Source organism: Schistosoma haematobium, chromosome 1 (assembly GCF_000699445.3).
Source record: "Schistosoma haematobium chromosome 1, whole genome shotgun sequence".
In the NCBI taxonomy this organism is placed as follows: domain Eukaryota; kingdom Metazoa; phylum Platyhelminthes; class Trematoda; order Strigeidida; family Schistosomatidae; genus Schistosoma; species Schistosoma haematobium.
Genome location: NC_067196.1, coordinates 5,986,007 through 5,999,168, shown reverse-complemented (window position 1 = coordinate 5,999,168; position 13,162 = coordinate 5,986,007). Strand labels below are relative to the sequence as shown.

Here is a 13,162-nt window from a genome sequence, read left to right as displayed (position 1 = left end):
CCATGAAGACGACACTGTAGAACATTCCAACTTGACAGAAAAGTAAAAAAAACTAAATAAACTGAGAGTCAAAACTTAAAATAAAATTTTCAATTTTCAATGTAACACACCTACTTTTTCTGGTTAGCGTTTTTTAGAGAGTTAGTTTTCTACGGAATAGAGTCCTTAACCCCATGTAAAACCCTCCGGGGCCGGCAGTAGCCCCAAGGGGGCTCCAGATATTATACAATATATTGAACATTAAGACATAGATTCACAGTAACTTTACATATATGTATCTTATCTCAATTTTTATCTCTCCTATTTTGATACATCTCACTTCTATAATATCATATCTTTGGGTCAATATTAAAGATTCAAAATTGTTCCACTGCTAACCACTATTAATCTTTGTATATAATACTTGTGAATTAAGACTATATCGAGGCAATACATAAAGTATGCAGATATGCCAATAACAAACTGATCATTTACAGTCCTAAATATCAATGGAAAGATTCAAACAAACAGTACCAATTGAATTTAAACTTGATCCCATTGCGTAAACAAGTGGCTATCAGGACTCAGTAGCTAAGTAGATAACACGAAGGCGCTTCTAGCGAATGATACTGAGTTCGAGTCCTAAAGTGAACATAAACTTTGAGATACAGGTACATCCACCAGCTGACGAATAAAAATAGGACAAAACATGCGCCTTGTATTCCACTACTAATCACTAACCATCTTTGTATATAATACTTATGAATTAAGACTATATCGAGGCAATACATAAAGTATGCAGATATGCCAATAACAAACTGATCAATGGGAATATTCAAACAAACAATACAGAAGTGAATTTAAAATATTACTTCCCTTAATAATTTTTTGATTGGTCAATTCATCGCAATATTTCTTCTTTTTTTTTGAATGGTTACCATGTCTACTTTATTTATTTATTTATTTGAAAGAAAAATCTGATTGGTCAATTCATGGTCATGTGTCATCAATTCTATTTTCATAATATCCATGTAAAATTAGGCACGCGATCAATTTAAAAAAATTAGTTACAATTATTGTGTTTAATTCAAAATGTCAATCGATTGCAATTTATCACCTACCATTGAACCAATTCGTCAATTATTTACAAATAAATTATTACAGAAACCAATAAAATATAAAAATATTCAAATAGAAGCCTATGAAGCATGTATGAAAAGTATACAAAATATTCAAGATCAATATAATATTGATTTAAATCAATTAAATACATTAAATTCAATAATAATTAATGATAAATCCTATTGGAAATGGGAAATAATTAATTCAACTATTGAATATATACCATCATTTTATTATCATCAAAATTATGATCGATCTAATAAAATGATAAATAATCATCATCATAATAATAATCAATTCAATAATCAATATTCTATAAAACATTCAATGATAATTCCATCAACTCCATGCAAAAAATCAAATCAAATTGATCGAAATCATCATACAACCGATAATAATGGAATATATATTAAAGATCAATTCACTTGTAAACAATCTATTCCATTGAATAATGAAATGAAACAGATAACATTACATAATAATCAATCATGTAATTTATTTACACTATGGCAACCAAAAATAAAACGTGAAAATTACATTCATTTAAACAAGAATCAATTAACAAATAAATTAAAAATCAATCATCTTTCATAAATTATCGATCTAAAAGTTTAGATCATTATTCAAATCATTTAATACAATTAAATCAATATCATAAAACTAAAATAAAAAATCACTTTTCTTCATGTATTGATCTTTATCAAATGAATAATAAACAAATAAAAAATCAATATGAAACCATTGATTCTCTATCGAAAGAAATCAATAAAAAATCAAAAAATGAACATGTGATTAAAAAATCTAAGCAAAAAATAATCAATAATCATTTATTGATTACATGAAATATAAAATCGAATATTATGGTTTCTACTACTATTATTTAAATGACGATAAGTAAGTAGCATGTTAAACATCTTTTTTAAAAAATGTTCATTTATTTACTGACTACATGACGCTACAATTTGTTTTTTCTTCTATTCAATGTATTCATGTTTTCCGTAAACAAAATAGTTTCTATGCCGTTTTGTGTTGTTGTTTTTTTTGGTGGAGTTTTGTTCTTTGAGCTGGAATAAAACTCTATCAAAATCATTCATCTGAAATACAAATCTTTTCCATCATCTCAAATCATAAGTGTGTTGTTGAAATGTCATCATAAGCGACAAACAGTTTGTTCTGATTAAGTATATACTTGATAATTCACTTAGTTGATTTCATCTTGATGATATCATCTAAAAAAATATTCATAATTCAATCTTTCATCTGGAAGAATTCGATATTACAGAAATCCTTTATTCATCCTTCCATAATTACTTTAATTTTTAAGTTCAAAACAGTTTAATCATCCGATAGCCTTTCAAAGTTCGTGTCCTTTTCTAAAGATTACTAGAGTTCTTTTTAAAAACCACCTAATAATAATCTTACTTTTTGAAGCACTTCACTATCAATGGATTGAAAGATAATTGAATGCCGACTATGTGGTTTAAAGGTTAAGCGATCACTGCAAGGTCTAAAGATGTTGAGTTCAATCTTTTATAAGGTTGTAGATAAACACAACTGAATAGTTCCATATTAGGGCTAAACTAGTACGTTTTAGTCATTGGTTGTTATTATCACTAAAATTAGTTCGTGATGTAAACTATTAACCATTTCAACTCCTTTAGAACTTCAAAAATAGTTTATAATTTGATATTAACTAGAAAATGATCAAATAAAAGTTATTCTTATTATTGAATTACCTAAATAGTGACTATATTATATTCCATATCAATAATTATAGAAAATTCATTTCGTCCAACTTTAAGACTCATCAGTGATGCTCACTTATAAGCTTACAGTAAATTATTATCTACAAATATCATGTTTTACATTAACCATGATACTTTTTATTCATTAAATCGAGATCTAATGCCGAATAGTCTCAGATTAACATAAAATACTTATTTACTACTTTTTATAATCAGTAGTTTACAAACTGTTATTAGTCTCTTGAAAAAAATAGTTTTAATGCAACTCAATAATTAACTATACACACTTTTGTATTTCATTTAATCTTGTTTACCTAAATCGAAGTAAGTTAAAGTCAATGACATAAATTATACTTCGTATATGTTTAAATTCATTAATTCCCTATTTTCAGAAGGGATTTTGTCGAGATTTTTAGTAAATTCAATAGTTGAATTCATGAGTCAATTGAAGTTAGACAACCATGGAAAACCTAGATACACTAGATGGCCATTTCGTCCCATTGCGGGACTCATCAGCATTACGCACCCACGATCGTGCCTCGTGGGATTCGAACCCAGGACTTACTGGTCTCGTGCGCGAGCACTTAACAACTAAACCACTGAGCCGTTCGGCATCCAACGGTGTTAATGTCTAACTTCAACTAATCCACGAAATTGCGGCACCGTACACCAATGTCTTCAGTGAGCTAATATCTCATAACAGAACTGGTTGAACTCCATTAGTGACGGCTTCTCACTAGAACTCTAGGAAATACCTTTTGAAGTCAGTCAATAGTGAGCATAAAATGATTATTATGAGAAGGGGTTTTGTGGAAATTTTAGTAATTCCAATGGTTGAGTCGCACAATAGGACGAAACGGCTGTTTATTGTTTTCAGGTTTTTCTATGGTGATCTAGCTTCAATTAACTCATGATTTCAACGATTGAAATTTCCTATTTGTTAAGGTTATTTTTTTCAAGATCAACATGATGAATTTTAAGCAGAATCAAATGTATTTATTCAAGATAAATTAGAATTAAATAACTGAACAACAATATGGTATGTTAATTAGATGTTAAATTATAATTAAACAATAAAAAGGTGTAGTTGGTAATCACTAAGGCGAAGTATACTCCCTTTTTTTTTGAAAAAAATTGATTTTCTAGTCATTTTATTAATAATTATATTTCATCTTAAACAATGACGGGGCGGATTTGCATGCATATAGCATACAATTCTCTTTGAACCTAGCACACAACAATAGCATCATGCACTGTCCCATCGCCATTGGCAGATCAGGCAATCCGAAAGTTAAGAGAACACCATCAGGGCATACGACAGGCTATATGGCTATGTAGAGCTGAAGATCTCATATGAGGCTGGAGGTTCGCCATTGGTATTGTGGATGGTTCGGCATTGCTTTGGCAAGTTTTTCTGACTGTTCATGCAAAAATTGGTTTGCTGGTTAACTGATTTCATTCATACTTGTGGTTGCTTTTCAGTGTTCCCGAGGGCCATTGTCATTGGGACATTGTAAAGCATGTCGCCATTGTTAACATTAACGAGTTTGACTGTTGTGTAAGCGGAATAGTTCAACTTTGGCCTGTTCGTGCTGTGCATAATTGATTCACGCGATCATTGATCGGAATAACTATACATGTGATGTGAATGTGTATATGAAAGGTGAGAATGGTCCACCAGGGTGCTTGGTACCTGTGTGGTTGCGCCACAGGATTGAGCTGTACCATTCAGATTGTAGCGTTAAAGCCCATACGTTGTCTGGTTCTCCTGAAAACCAATGTAAAATTACCCTGGCTCACAAGGGTATATTATATAACTAACTAATAATATTTCATCTTATCAACAAAATGTATTACAACATACACATATGACAGGACAGGACAGGACATACAGTATGGAAAAGAAACTTTTTTAAATTTACATTTTCACATTAAAGAAGAGTGTAGTTAGTTATAGAAATTTTGAAAGTTTCTATTCATAACTACACTAGGGATTATACTCAAGACATTCAGATTTTCTAGTGAAGACTAAGTCATTAGAACCACTGAGTCAGCATTCAATATTATAATTTTGACTGTAACTAATTTATGATATACTGGAACGGTCATTCAATCCAACTAATGATAAGTGTTTCACTCACAAGAAGTCTGAACTTCTTTAGTCACGATTTATCAACCAAAATTTTTCAAGTAAACTCTATTCATCAGTTTACTGATGATCTATTTAATAATGTTCTTCAAATTCCACTGAGAAATTATGTTTAGTGGAGTTTGAACATAACGTGAATGAGACAGCTATCTCTAGTTGCATTTTGATGATTATCCTGCTATATCATCAACTGAGTGAAGCTGGAATTTTACAAGTGAACGCCGATTTGTTAGTTCTAATAGTTAGTGGTTTATAGTGAGGTACGAAGGTCCTACTTTCGAACCCTAGGTGAGCACCACCGAAAAGCCTCCTTAGGAGAATCAAGTAACTGTTCAGTTCTCCTGGTTTCGAATCTCGCTAGGCAGGATCGGGGATGCGCACTGCTGAGGAGCCGTATGCTAGAATGAAACGGCCTTCCAGTGCTTCCAGATTTTCCATGGTTGTCTAACTTCAATTGACTCATGAATTCAACTATAAAATTATCATTATTGTCATTGCTACAATTAACTTTTGTTTATTGTTTTTTTTAGGTGACTACAAAACTGACTTATCGAATGTACAATATTCAATAGTGACTTTCGAGGAGATCATTATCATTATTATTTATCTTACTATTACTGCTAATAATAATAATAATATTCTTATTATTATGTACCAATTGTTTTAAAGCTAAACATTAATTTTATTCTATTTTGTATGTAACGCAATCTTTTCAAATATTTATGTATAGAATATTGAATTTTCTCTTGGGATTTTATATCTTCTCCTTGTATAAAAACAAATTAATATAAACTACGTGTTAATTTATACTTTTTTTAAAATATCAGAAGGGTTTCTGTGGATATTATAGTAATTTTAATGGTTGAGATCATGAATACCATTGAATGATGGCCAGCTCAGTGATCTAGAGGTCAAGCGTTTGTGTGCAACCAATAGGTCTTGGGTTTGAATCTCGCTAGACAAGATCATGGATGTGCACTGCTGAAAAGTTCCACAATAGGATGAAACGGCCATCCAGTATTTTCAAGTTTTCCATAATGATCTAACTTCAATGGATTCATGATCTCAACCTTTAAAAAAGTAAATTCTTCACATTGTACACATTACATATGAGTGTATATTCATTGATTTTGTTAAGAATAATTGTATGGATCCATTTCAGTTCTTTTATGAGTCAAATTACATGTACAGCCTCTTTGTTTTCTTTCTATTTATTTATCTTTTAACATTTAAAATGTAATCTGTAATAGACATGTAAACATTCCAAGTTTGTTTTTATCCCAATAGTTTTGAAGTTTAGGATTAATATCCTTGATATTCTTAGTTATTTCATTTATTGATTTATCAAATGATAAGTGTATATCTACTGCCATATCAAAGAGTGAATTTTTTTATTTATTTCAACACATAAATATTGGTATAAGAGGGCACTAAATATATATGCGCCACACCATATTTGTGTGTGTGTGTGTGGGCTGTGAATCTGCCCGGCTGCCCAAACAGAAGCAGGTGGTTTTCTTGGGGGGCCACATCCCAAGCCTTTGACCTAAAAGTCTGATCCACAAGGTAGTGGAGCATCGTGAGGGGATGCATTCCCATGGTAGCCGGTGACCAACAATCGGTTCATACGCCATTCGTTCACTCAGGATACTGGAGCCCATGTGCACCATTGGTTTGAGATCCGGTTAAAGCGCCGGACATTCGCTTTTCATCCTCTCATTTTCGTAAACAACACCCCGCCACGAGAAGGCAGTGAGTAGGACTTCCCTGGCAGAGGCTGTATACGCGTGACCGTTTGAGAGCATTTCGAGAGGGAGGGCGGGCCCACCCCACTCTCGGCCGTACCAGGGCATTTGGGGGTATCAAAGAGTGAATACAGAACATTCAAGTCTCATGACAAACAATTAATCATTCAACTGATTAATGTTTGACTTATAAACCAATGTATTAAGACTCAGTGATTTAAAAATTAAGTATTTGTTGTGGGAGTTAAGCAACCTGTATTTTGTCCTCGATGAGAACATAAATGCCCACAATTGAATAGTTCTATACTCGGAATAAGCAGTTGTTGAATACTTTCTAGTTTCGAGTGCTTGTTCAACCAAAGTCAATTTGTGATGTTAATCTTTATTCTCAATAATCTCCATAACATCCGGTGATAAATTTAATAATACACTTAGCATTGTGATTTCCATTCTTGAATAAGTTTGTCGATTACTCTCTCTAGTATCTTACAACTGATTTATTTTCTTCGCTGTTAATTTAGTGCTAGAAGACATTTATAACTGATCAAATAACTGAAATAACCATTCGTTATGCAATCGAAAAACTCCTAGATGATGCAGAAAGCAACATATTCATGTTATTGTCTAACTCAAATAATTAAACAGTACAGTTATTACTAATATTACTGTCTGTTTCATGTGATCCTAGAGCGCCAAAGTAACAAGTCCGGTTAACGGAAGAGGGTTGTGTATGAGGTTTGTAAACCCATGACGTAGAAAACGACTTTTCTAAAACACGTTAATTCGGAAAAAATCTTTTAACGTATTTAAACTCTGCCCTGAAAGTTGAAGGATTGTCATTTGGAAGAGTTATGATGCCTCATGGTAAAAGCCGAGATTTTTCGGAATTCACAAGGCCGAAGTCCCTCCCTAACAACCAGAGCATAAATTAACATAGCGATAAGTTCCGTCAAAACTGTATATTCTCAACACCATTTGGAACAGAGTTCAGGAATTTCAAGTCTTTTTGGTCATTGATCTTATGTTCAATGGCTTACATTCCTAATCTCAATCAATCCTAAATGTTTGGGCAAATATACTTCAAATATCACTAGTCGATTGGGGCATGGGGTTAGCGTCTCCATCCCGTAGAAAACTAACTCGCTAAAAAAACGCTAACCAGAAAAAACTATTCAAACCTTTTAAACTCTGCCCTGGGAGTCAGAAGATCTTCATTTAGAAGAATTATGACGCCTCATGATGAAAGCCGAATCCCTTCGGAAGTTACGAGGCCGATGCCCCTTCTGACAACCAGAGCGACCATTTATTTAGGTACATGGAATGTTCGTACAATGTGGGACACCGGAAGAGCCTTCCAGATTGCTGCAGAAATGAGAAGATACAACCTAGAGGTACTTGGGACAGTGAAACACATTGGACACAAGTTGGACAACAACGACTAACTACAGGAGAGCTCCTGTTATACTCCGGCCATGAAGAAGAAAATGCACCACATACACAAGGAGTTGCATTGATGCTGTCCAAACAAGTGCAAAATGCACTTATAGGATGGGAATCTCATGGACCAAGGATCATCAAAGCCTCCTTCAAAACGAAGAAAGAGGGCATTTTAATGAACATCATCCAATGCTATGCGCCTACCAACGACTACAATGAAGACGCTAAAGATCAATTCTACAATAGGCTGCAGTCAATAGTCGAGAAGTGCCCAACAAAGGACCTGACCATTCTGATGGGAGATTTCAACGCCAAGGTTGGAACGGACAACACTGGATATGAAGACATCATGGGACGACACGGACTGGGAGAAAGAAATGAAAATGGTGAGAGATTTGCAAATCTATGTGCCTTCAATAAGCTGGTCATAGGCGGCACCATATTCCCACAGAAACGCATACACAAAACCACATGGACTTCACCGGATCACTCTACACAAAACCAAATCGACCATATTTGCATCAACAAAACGTTCAGGAGGATTATAGAGGACGTGAGAACCAAGAGAGGAGCTGATATAGCATCAGATCATCACTTACTGGTCGCCAAGATGAAATTGAAACTCAAGAAGCACTGGACAACGGGGCGGACAATATCACAAAAGTTCAATACGGCCTTTCTTCAGGATACTGACAAACTCAACAAATTCAAGATAGTCCTCAGCAACAAGTTCCAGGCCTTTCATGATCTACTCAATGGAGAAGGAACTACTGTGGAGAGCAACTGGAACGGGATCAAAGAGGCAATCACTTCAACATGTCATGAGGTCCTGGGTCACAAGAAGCACCACCACAAGGAATGGATCACTGTTGATACACTGGATAAGATTCTAGAAAGGAGGAACAAGAAGGCAGCGATCAATACCAGCCGAACAAGAGCAGAAAAAGCCAAGGCACAAGCTGAATACACGGAAATAAACAAACAAGTGAAGAGGAGCATCAGAACCGACAAACGTAAATATGTGGAAGATCTAACAACGACGGCGGAAAAGGCTGCAAGAGAAGGAAACGTGAGACAATTGTATGACACGACAAAGAAACTCTCTGGAAATCGCCGCAAACCAGAACGACCAGTGAAAAGCAAGGAAGGCGAGGTAATCATCAACATTGAAGAGCAACGAAACAGGTGGGTAGAACACTTCAATGAACTCTTGAATCGACCAGCTTCACTGAACCCACCTAACATCGAAGCAGCACCCACGGACCTCCCAATCAATGTTGGCCCACCAACAATTGAAGAAATCAGCATGGCCATCAGACAAATCAAGAGTGGAAAAGCAGCAGGACCGGACAACATCCCAGCAGAGGCACTAAAAGCAGACGTAGCGGCAACTGCAACGATACTCCACATTCTCTTCAATAAGATTTGGGATGAGGAGCAAGTACCAACAGACTGGAAAGAAGGACTTCTGATCAAAATACCGAAGAAAGGCGATCTCAGCAACTGTGATAACTACAGGGGCATCACTCTTCTCTCAATATCAGGAAAAGTCTTCAACAGGGTATTGTTAAACAGAATGAAGGACTCCGTAGACGCCCAACTTCGTGACCAACAGGCAGGATTCCGTAAGGATAGATCGTGTACAGACCAAATCGCAACTCTACGGACCATTTTGGAACAATCAATTGAATGGAATTCATCACTCTACATCAACTTCGTTGACTACGAAAAGGCATTTGATAGCGTGGACAGAACAACACTATGGAAGCTTCTTCGACACTACTGCGTGCCTCAGAAGATAGTCAATATCATACAGAACTCATATGATAGATTACACTGCAAAATTGTGCATGGAGGACAGTTGACAAAGTCGTTCGAAGTGAAGACCGGTGTTAGGCAAGGTTGCTTACTCTCACCCTTTCTCTTTCTCCTGGTGATCGACTGGATCATGAAGACGTCAACGTCTGAAGGGAAGCGTGGGATACAATGGACATCTAAGATGCAGTTGGATGATCTAGACTTCGCAGACGATCTGGCCCTTCTATCCCAAACGCAACAACAGATGCAGGAGAAGACGAACAGTGTGGCAGCAGCCTCAGCAGCAATAGGTCTCAATATACACAAAGGGAAAAACAGGATTCTCCGATACAACACAGAATGCACCAATCCAATCACAATTGACAGAGAAGATTTGGAAGATGTAAAAACCTTTACGTATTTGGGCAGCATCATTGACAAACAGGGTGGATCCGATGCAGATGTGAAGGCGCGGATCGGCAAAGCAAGAGCAGCATATTTACAACTGAGGAACATCTGGAACTCAAAGCAACTGTCAACCAACACCAAGGTCAGGATTTTCAATACAAATGTCAAGACAGTTCTACTGTATGGGGCAGAAACCTGGAGAACTACGAAAGCCATCATCCAGAAAATACAGGTGTTTATTAACAATTGTCTACGCAAAATACTTCAGATCCATTGGCCGGACACTATTAGCAGCAACGTACTGTGGGAGAGAACAAACCAGATCCCAGCGGAGGAAGAAATCAGGAAGAAGCGCTGGAAGTGGATAGGACACACATTGAGGAAAGCACCCAACTGTGTCACAAGACAAGCCCTCACATGGAATCCTCAAGGTCAAAGGAAAAGAGGAAGACCAAAGAACACATTACGCCGAGAAATGGAGATAGGCATGAGAAAAATGAACAAGAATTGGAAGGAACTAGAAAAGAAGGCCCAGGATAGAGTGGGTTGGAGAATGCTGGTCAGCGGCCTATGCTCCATTGGGAGTAGCAGGCGTAAGTAATCACTAGTCGATCTTATACTTGAGATAGTTGAAAGAAAGGTTTATCATCAGAATGATTTGTTTTCTTAAAAATTTCTAATATAATACAAGAATGATACAAATAATAGAGTGCATTATAACTCCTTCATGGAAAGAGTTGAAATATTGAAACAGTGTAATATATAAATTCCCTCGGTATTGTTTACTTCAATCTTCCCATTGATCAGTCTCTTATTGGCATTTGTGCATACTATGCGTATTGCCTAGATATAGCTTTAATTCACAAGCATTATATGCAAAGATGGTTGGTGGCTGGAAGTGGAATCCAGGACACGTGTAATACATAATAATTAAATTTTAAAAAGAAAACTATAACATTTATAACTGAATAAAATAATTGTCTTAAAACTACTTATATTAATTAAGAAATATTTTAATAGTTGAGATCATGAGTCATTTAAAGCAAGAACACTATGGAAAACCTGGAAACACTGGACAGTCAACCGTTTCATCCTATTGCGGGACCCCTCAGCAGTGCGCATCCACGATCCTGCCTCGCGAGATTCGAATCCAGGCACTATTGGTCTGGCGTTAGGTTTTCCATGATAATCTAGCTTCAATTGACTCATGATTTCAACTATTAAAATCATTATAATATCTACAAAACCCCTTCTGATACTGACAAATATTTATCAATGGAAATGTGCAGATCAATTTAATTCACAGAGTGGAATAATTTAGACTACTAGAAATTTATAAGAAAAAAAACTGGTATTCATGGTAAGGTGGAATAGATTACATGCCACTGCATGATCACATAGTAAGTATATAGTTGGTGCTCTGTGAATAAGTGATTTATGCGTTTGATTAAAATTAATACTCTCATGTTCTCCTGTCTGTGTCATTTCAGGCTATATATATGGAGAATTATGTATATCACTATTCGGATCTTGGCAACAAAGATTCCCCCATACTGGGTTAATTGAAAGTTAAGGAATCGTGAACTAGTAGTTGAAATGAATCGAGGGCGAGATTATGATTTATGGACGAATCGATCAGATTTAGGATAATATGTCATGGATTTTGGCGTGAAATTCATTGATCCATTTGGCCAAATAGAGTTTTGGCGTTATGATTGATATCAGTTCGTGATCAAAACCCTAAATCTAATTTTTAACCTTAACCATCAACTGTAAATCATAATTCTAATTCCTCACACTGGTTTATAACCATCATTTGGTTCTAGTTATTAAGTGAACACTCGCAAGGTCACTCTAACGTGACTGAAAGGTCATCTATAAATTATAGTCTCACTGAATCGAGCTATATAATAAAAAAAACTCTTTGAATAGATGGATGGATGATTAGCCCATATACATATAATTTAAGCACATTTTTTTCAAAATATTAAATAACATTAGTATTGATAGCAGTATCTTCAGCAGTATAGTAATCAAGCTACAGTATTATTTAGTCCATGTTTAGTCTTGATTATTTCTTCGAGAAGATTTACTCTATTGCCAACTTGAGTAAAATTACCACTGGATTTCAATTCAACAGTGTTTAGATAAACCACTCACTACAAGTTTAAAAAAAATACTATACGAAGCAATGACCAGTGGAATTCAACCGGGTCTGTTATGAGATAGTAACTCACTGAAGACAATGGTAAATGTATCGTTCAATTTCGTGGATTAATTGAAATTAGACATTAACACCGTTGGATACCGACTGGCTCAGTGGTTTAAAGGTTAAGCGTTTGCGCGTAAGACTAATAAGTCCCGGGTTAGAATCTCGCGAGGTGGGATAGTGGATACACACTACTGAGGAGTTCTATACTATAACGAAACGACCGTCTATTATTTCCTAGTTTTCTATGATCTCAACCATTGAAATAATTAAATATTGTACAAACTACATTATTATCAGAATTCATTTAATGAACATGTGTGAACTGGATTATGGATTCATTGGAATTGTTTCCTTTTTTTTCTAATTTTATTAATACTATCTACCTTATCTTAATAATTATTTTATATTTATTCTGTTTTATGATATTCTTCTCTCTCTATATGTTATACATACTACTAAAGATGAAATATTCAACAGATGTATATATTATTATATATACACTTGATAATTTCATGATCAGCTACTGTCTTCTATTAAACGTCCTGAACAATATTCGCTTTACATTGAA

The 13,162-nt window shown here is 35.1% G+C and overlaps 1 protein-coding gene across 1 annotated transcript; it reads left to right on the top strand.

Moving 5' to 3' along the window:
• The first annotated feature begins 1,048 nt into the window (after positions 1-1,048).
• On the top strand, positions 1,049-1,943 carry MS3_00009832 (uncharacterized protein). The gene has a single exon (XM_012941617.2). It carries the CDS (start codon positions 1,072-1,074, stop codon positions 1,693-1,695), a length of 624 nt encoding a protein of 207 aa, XP_012797071.2. The 5' UTR covers positions 1,049-1,071; the 3' UTR covers positions 1,696-1,943.
• Positions 1,944-13,162: the final 11,219 nt, after the last annotated feature.

Excerpts from the sequence above, each read along its gene's own strand:
- MS3_00009832 (XM_012941617.2), top strand. The coding sequence starts at position 1,072 with ATGTCAATCGATTGCAATTTATCACCTACCATTGAACCAATTCGTCAA.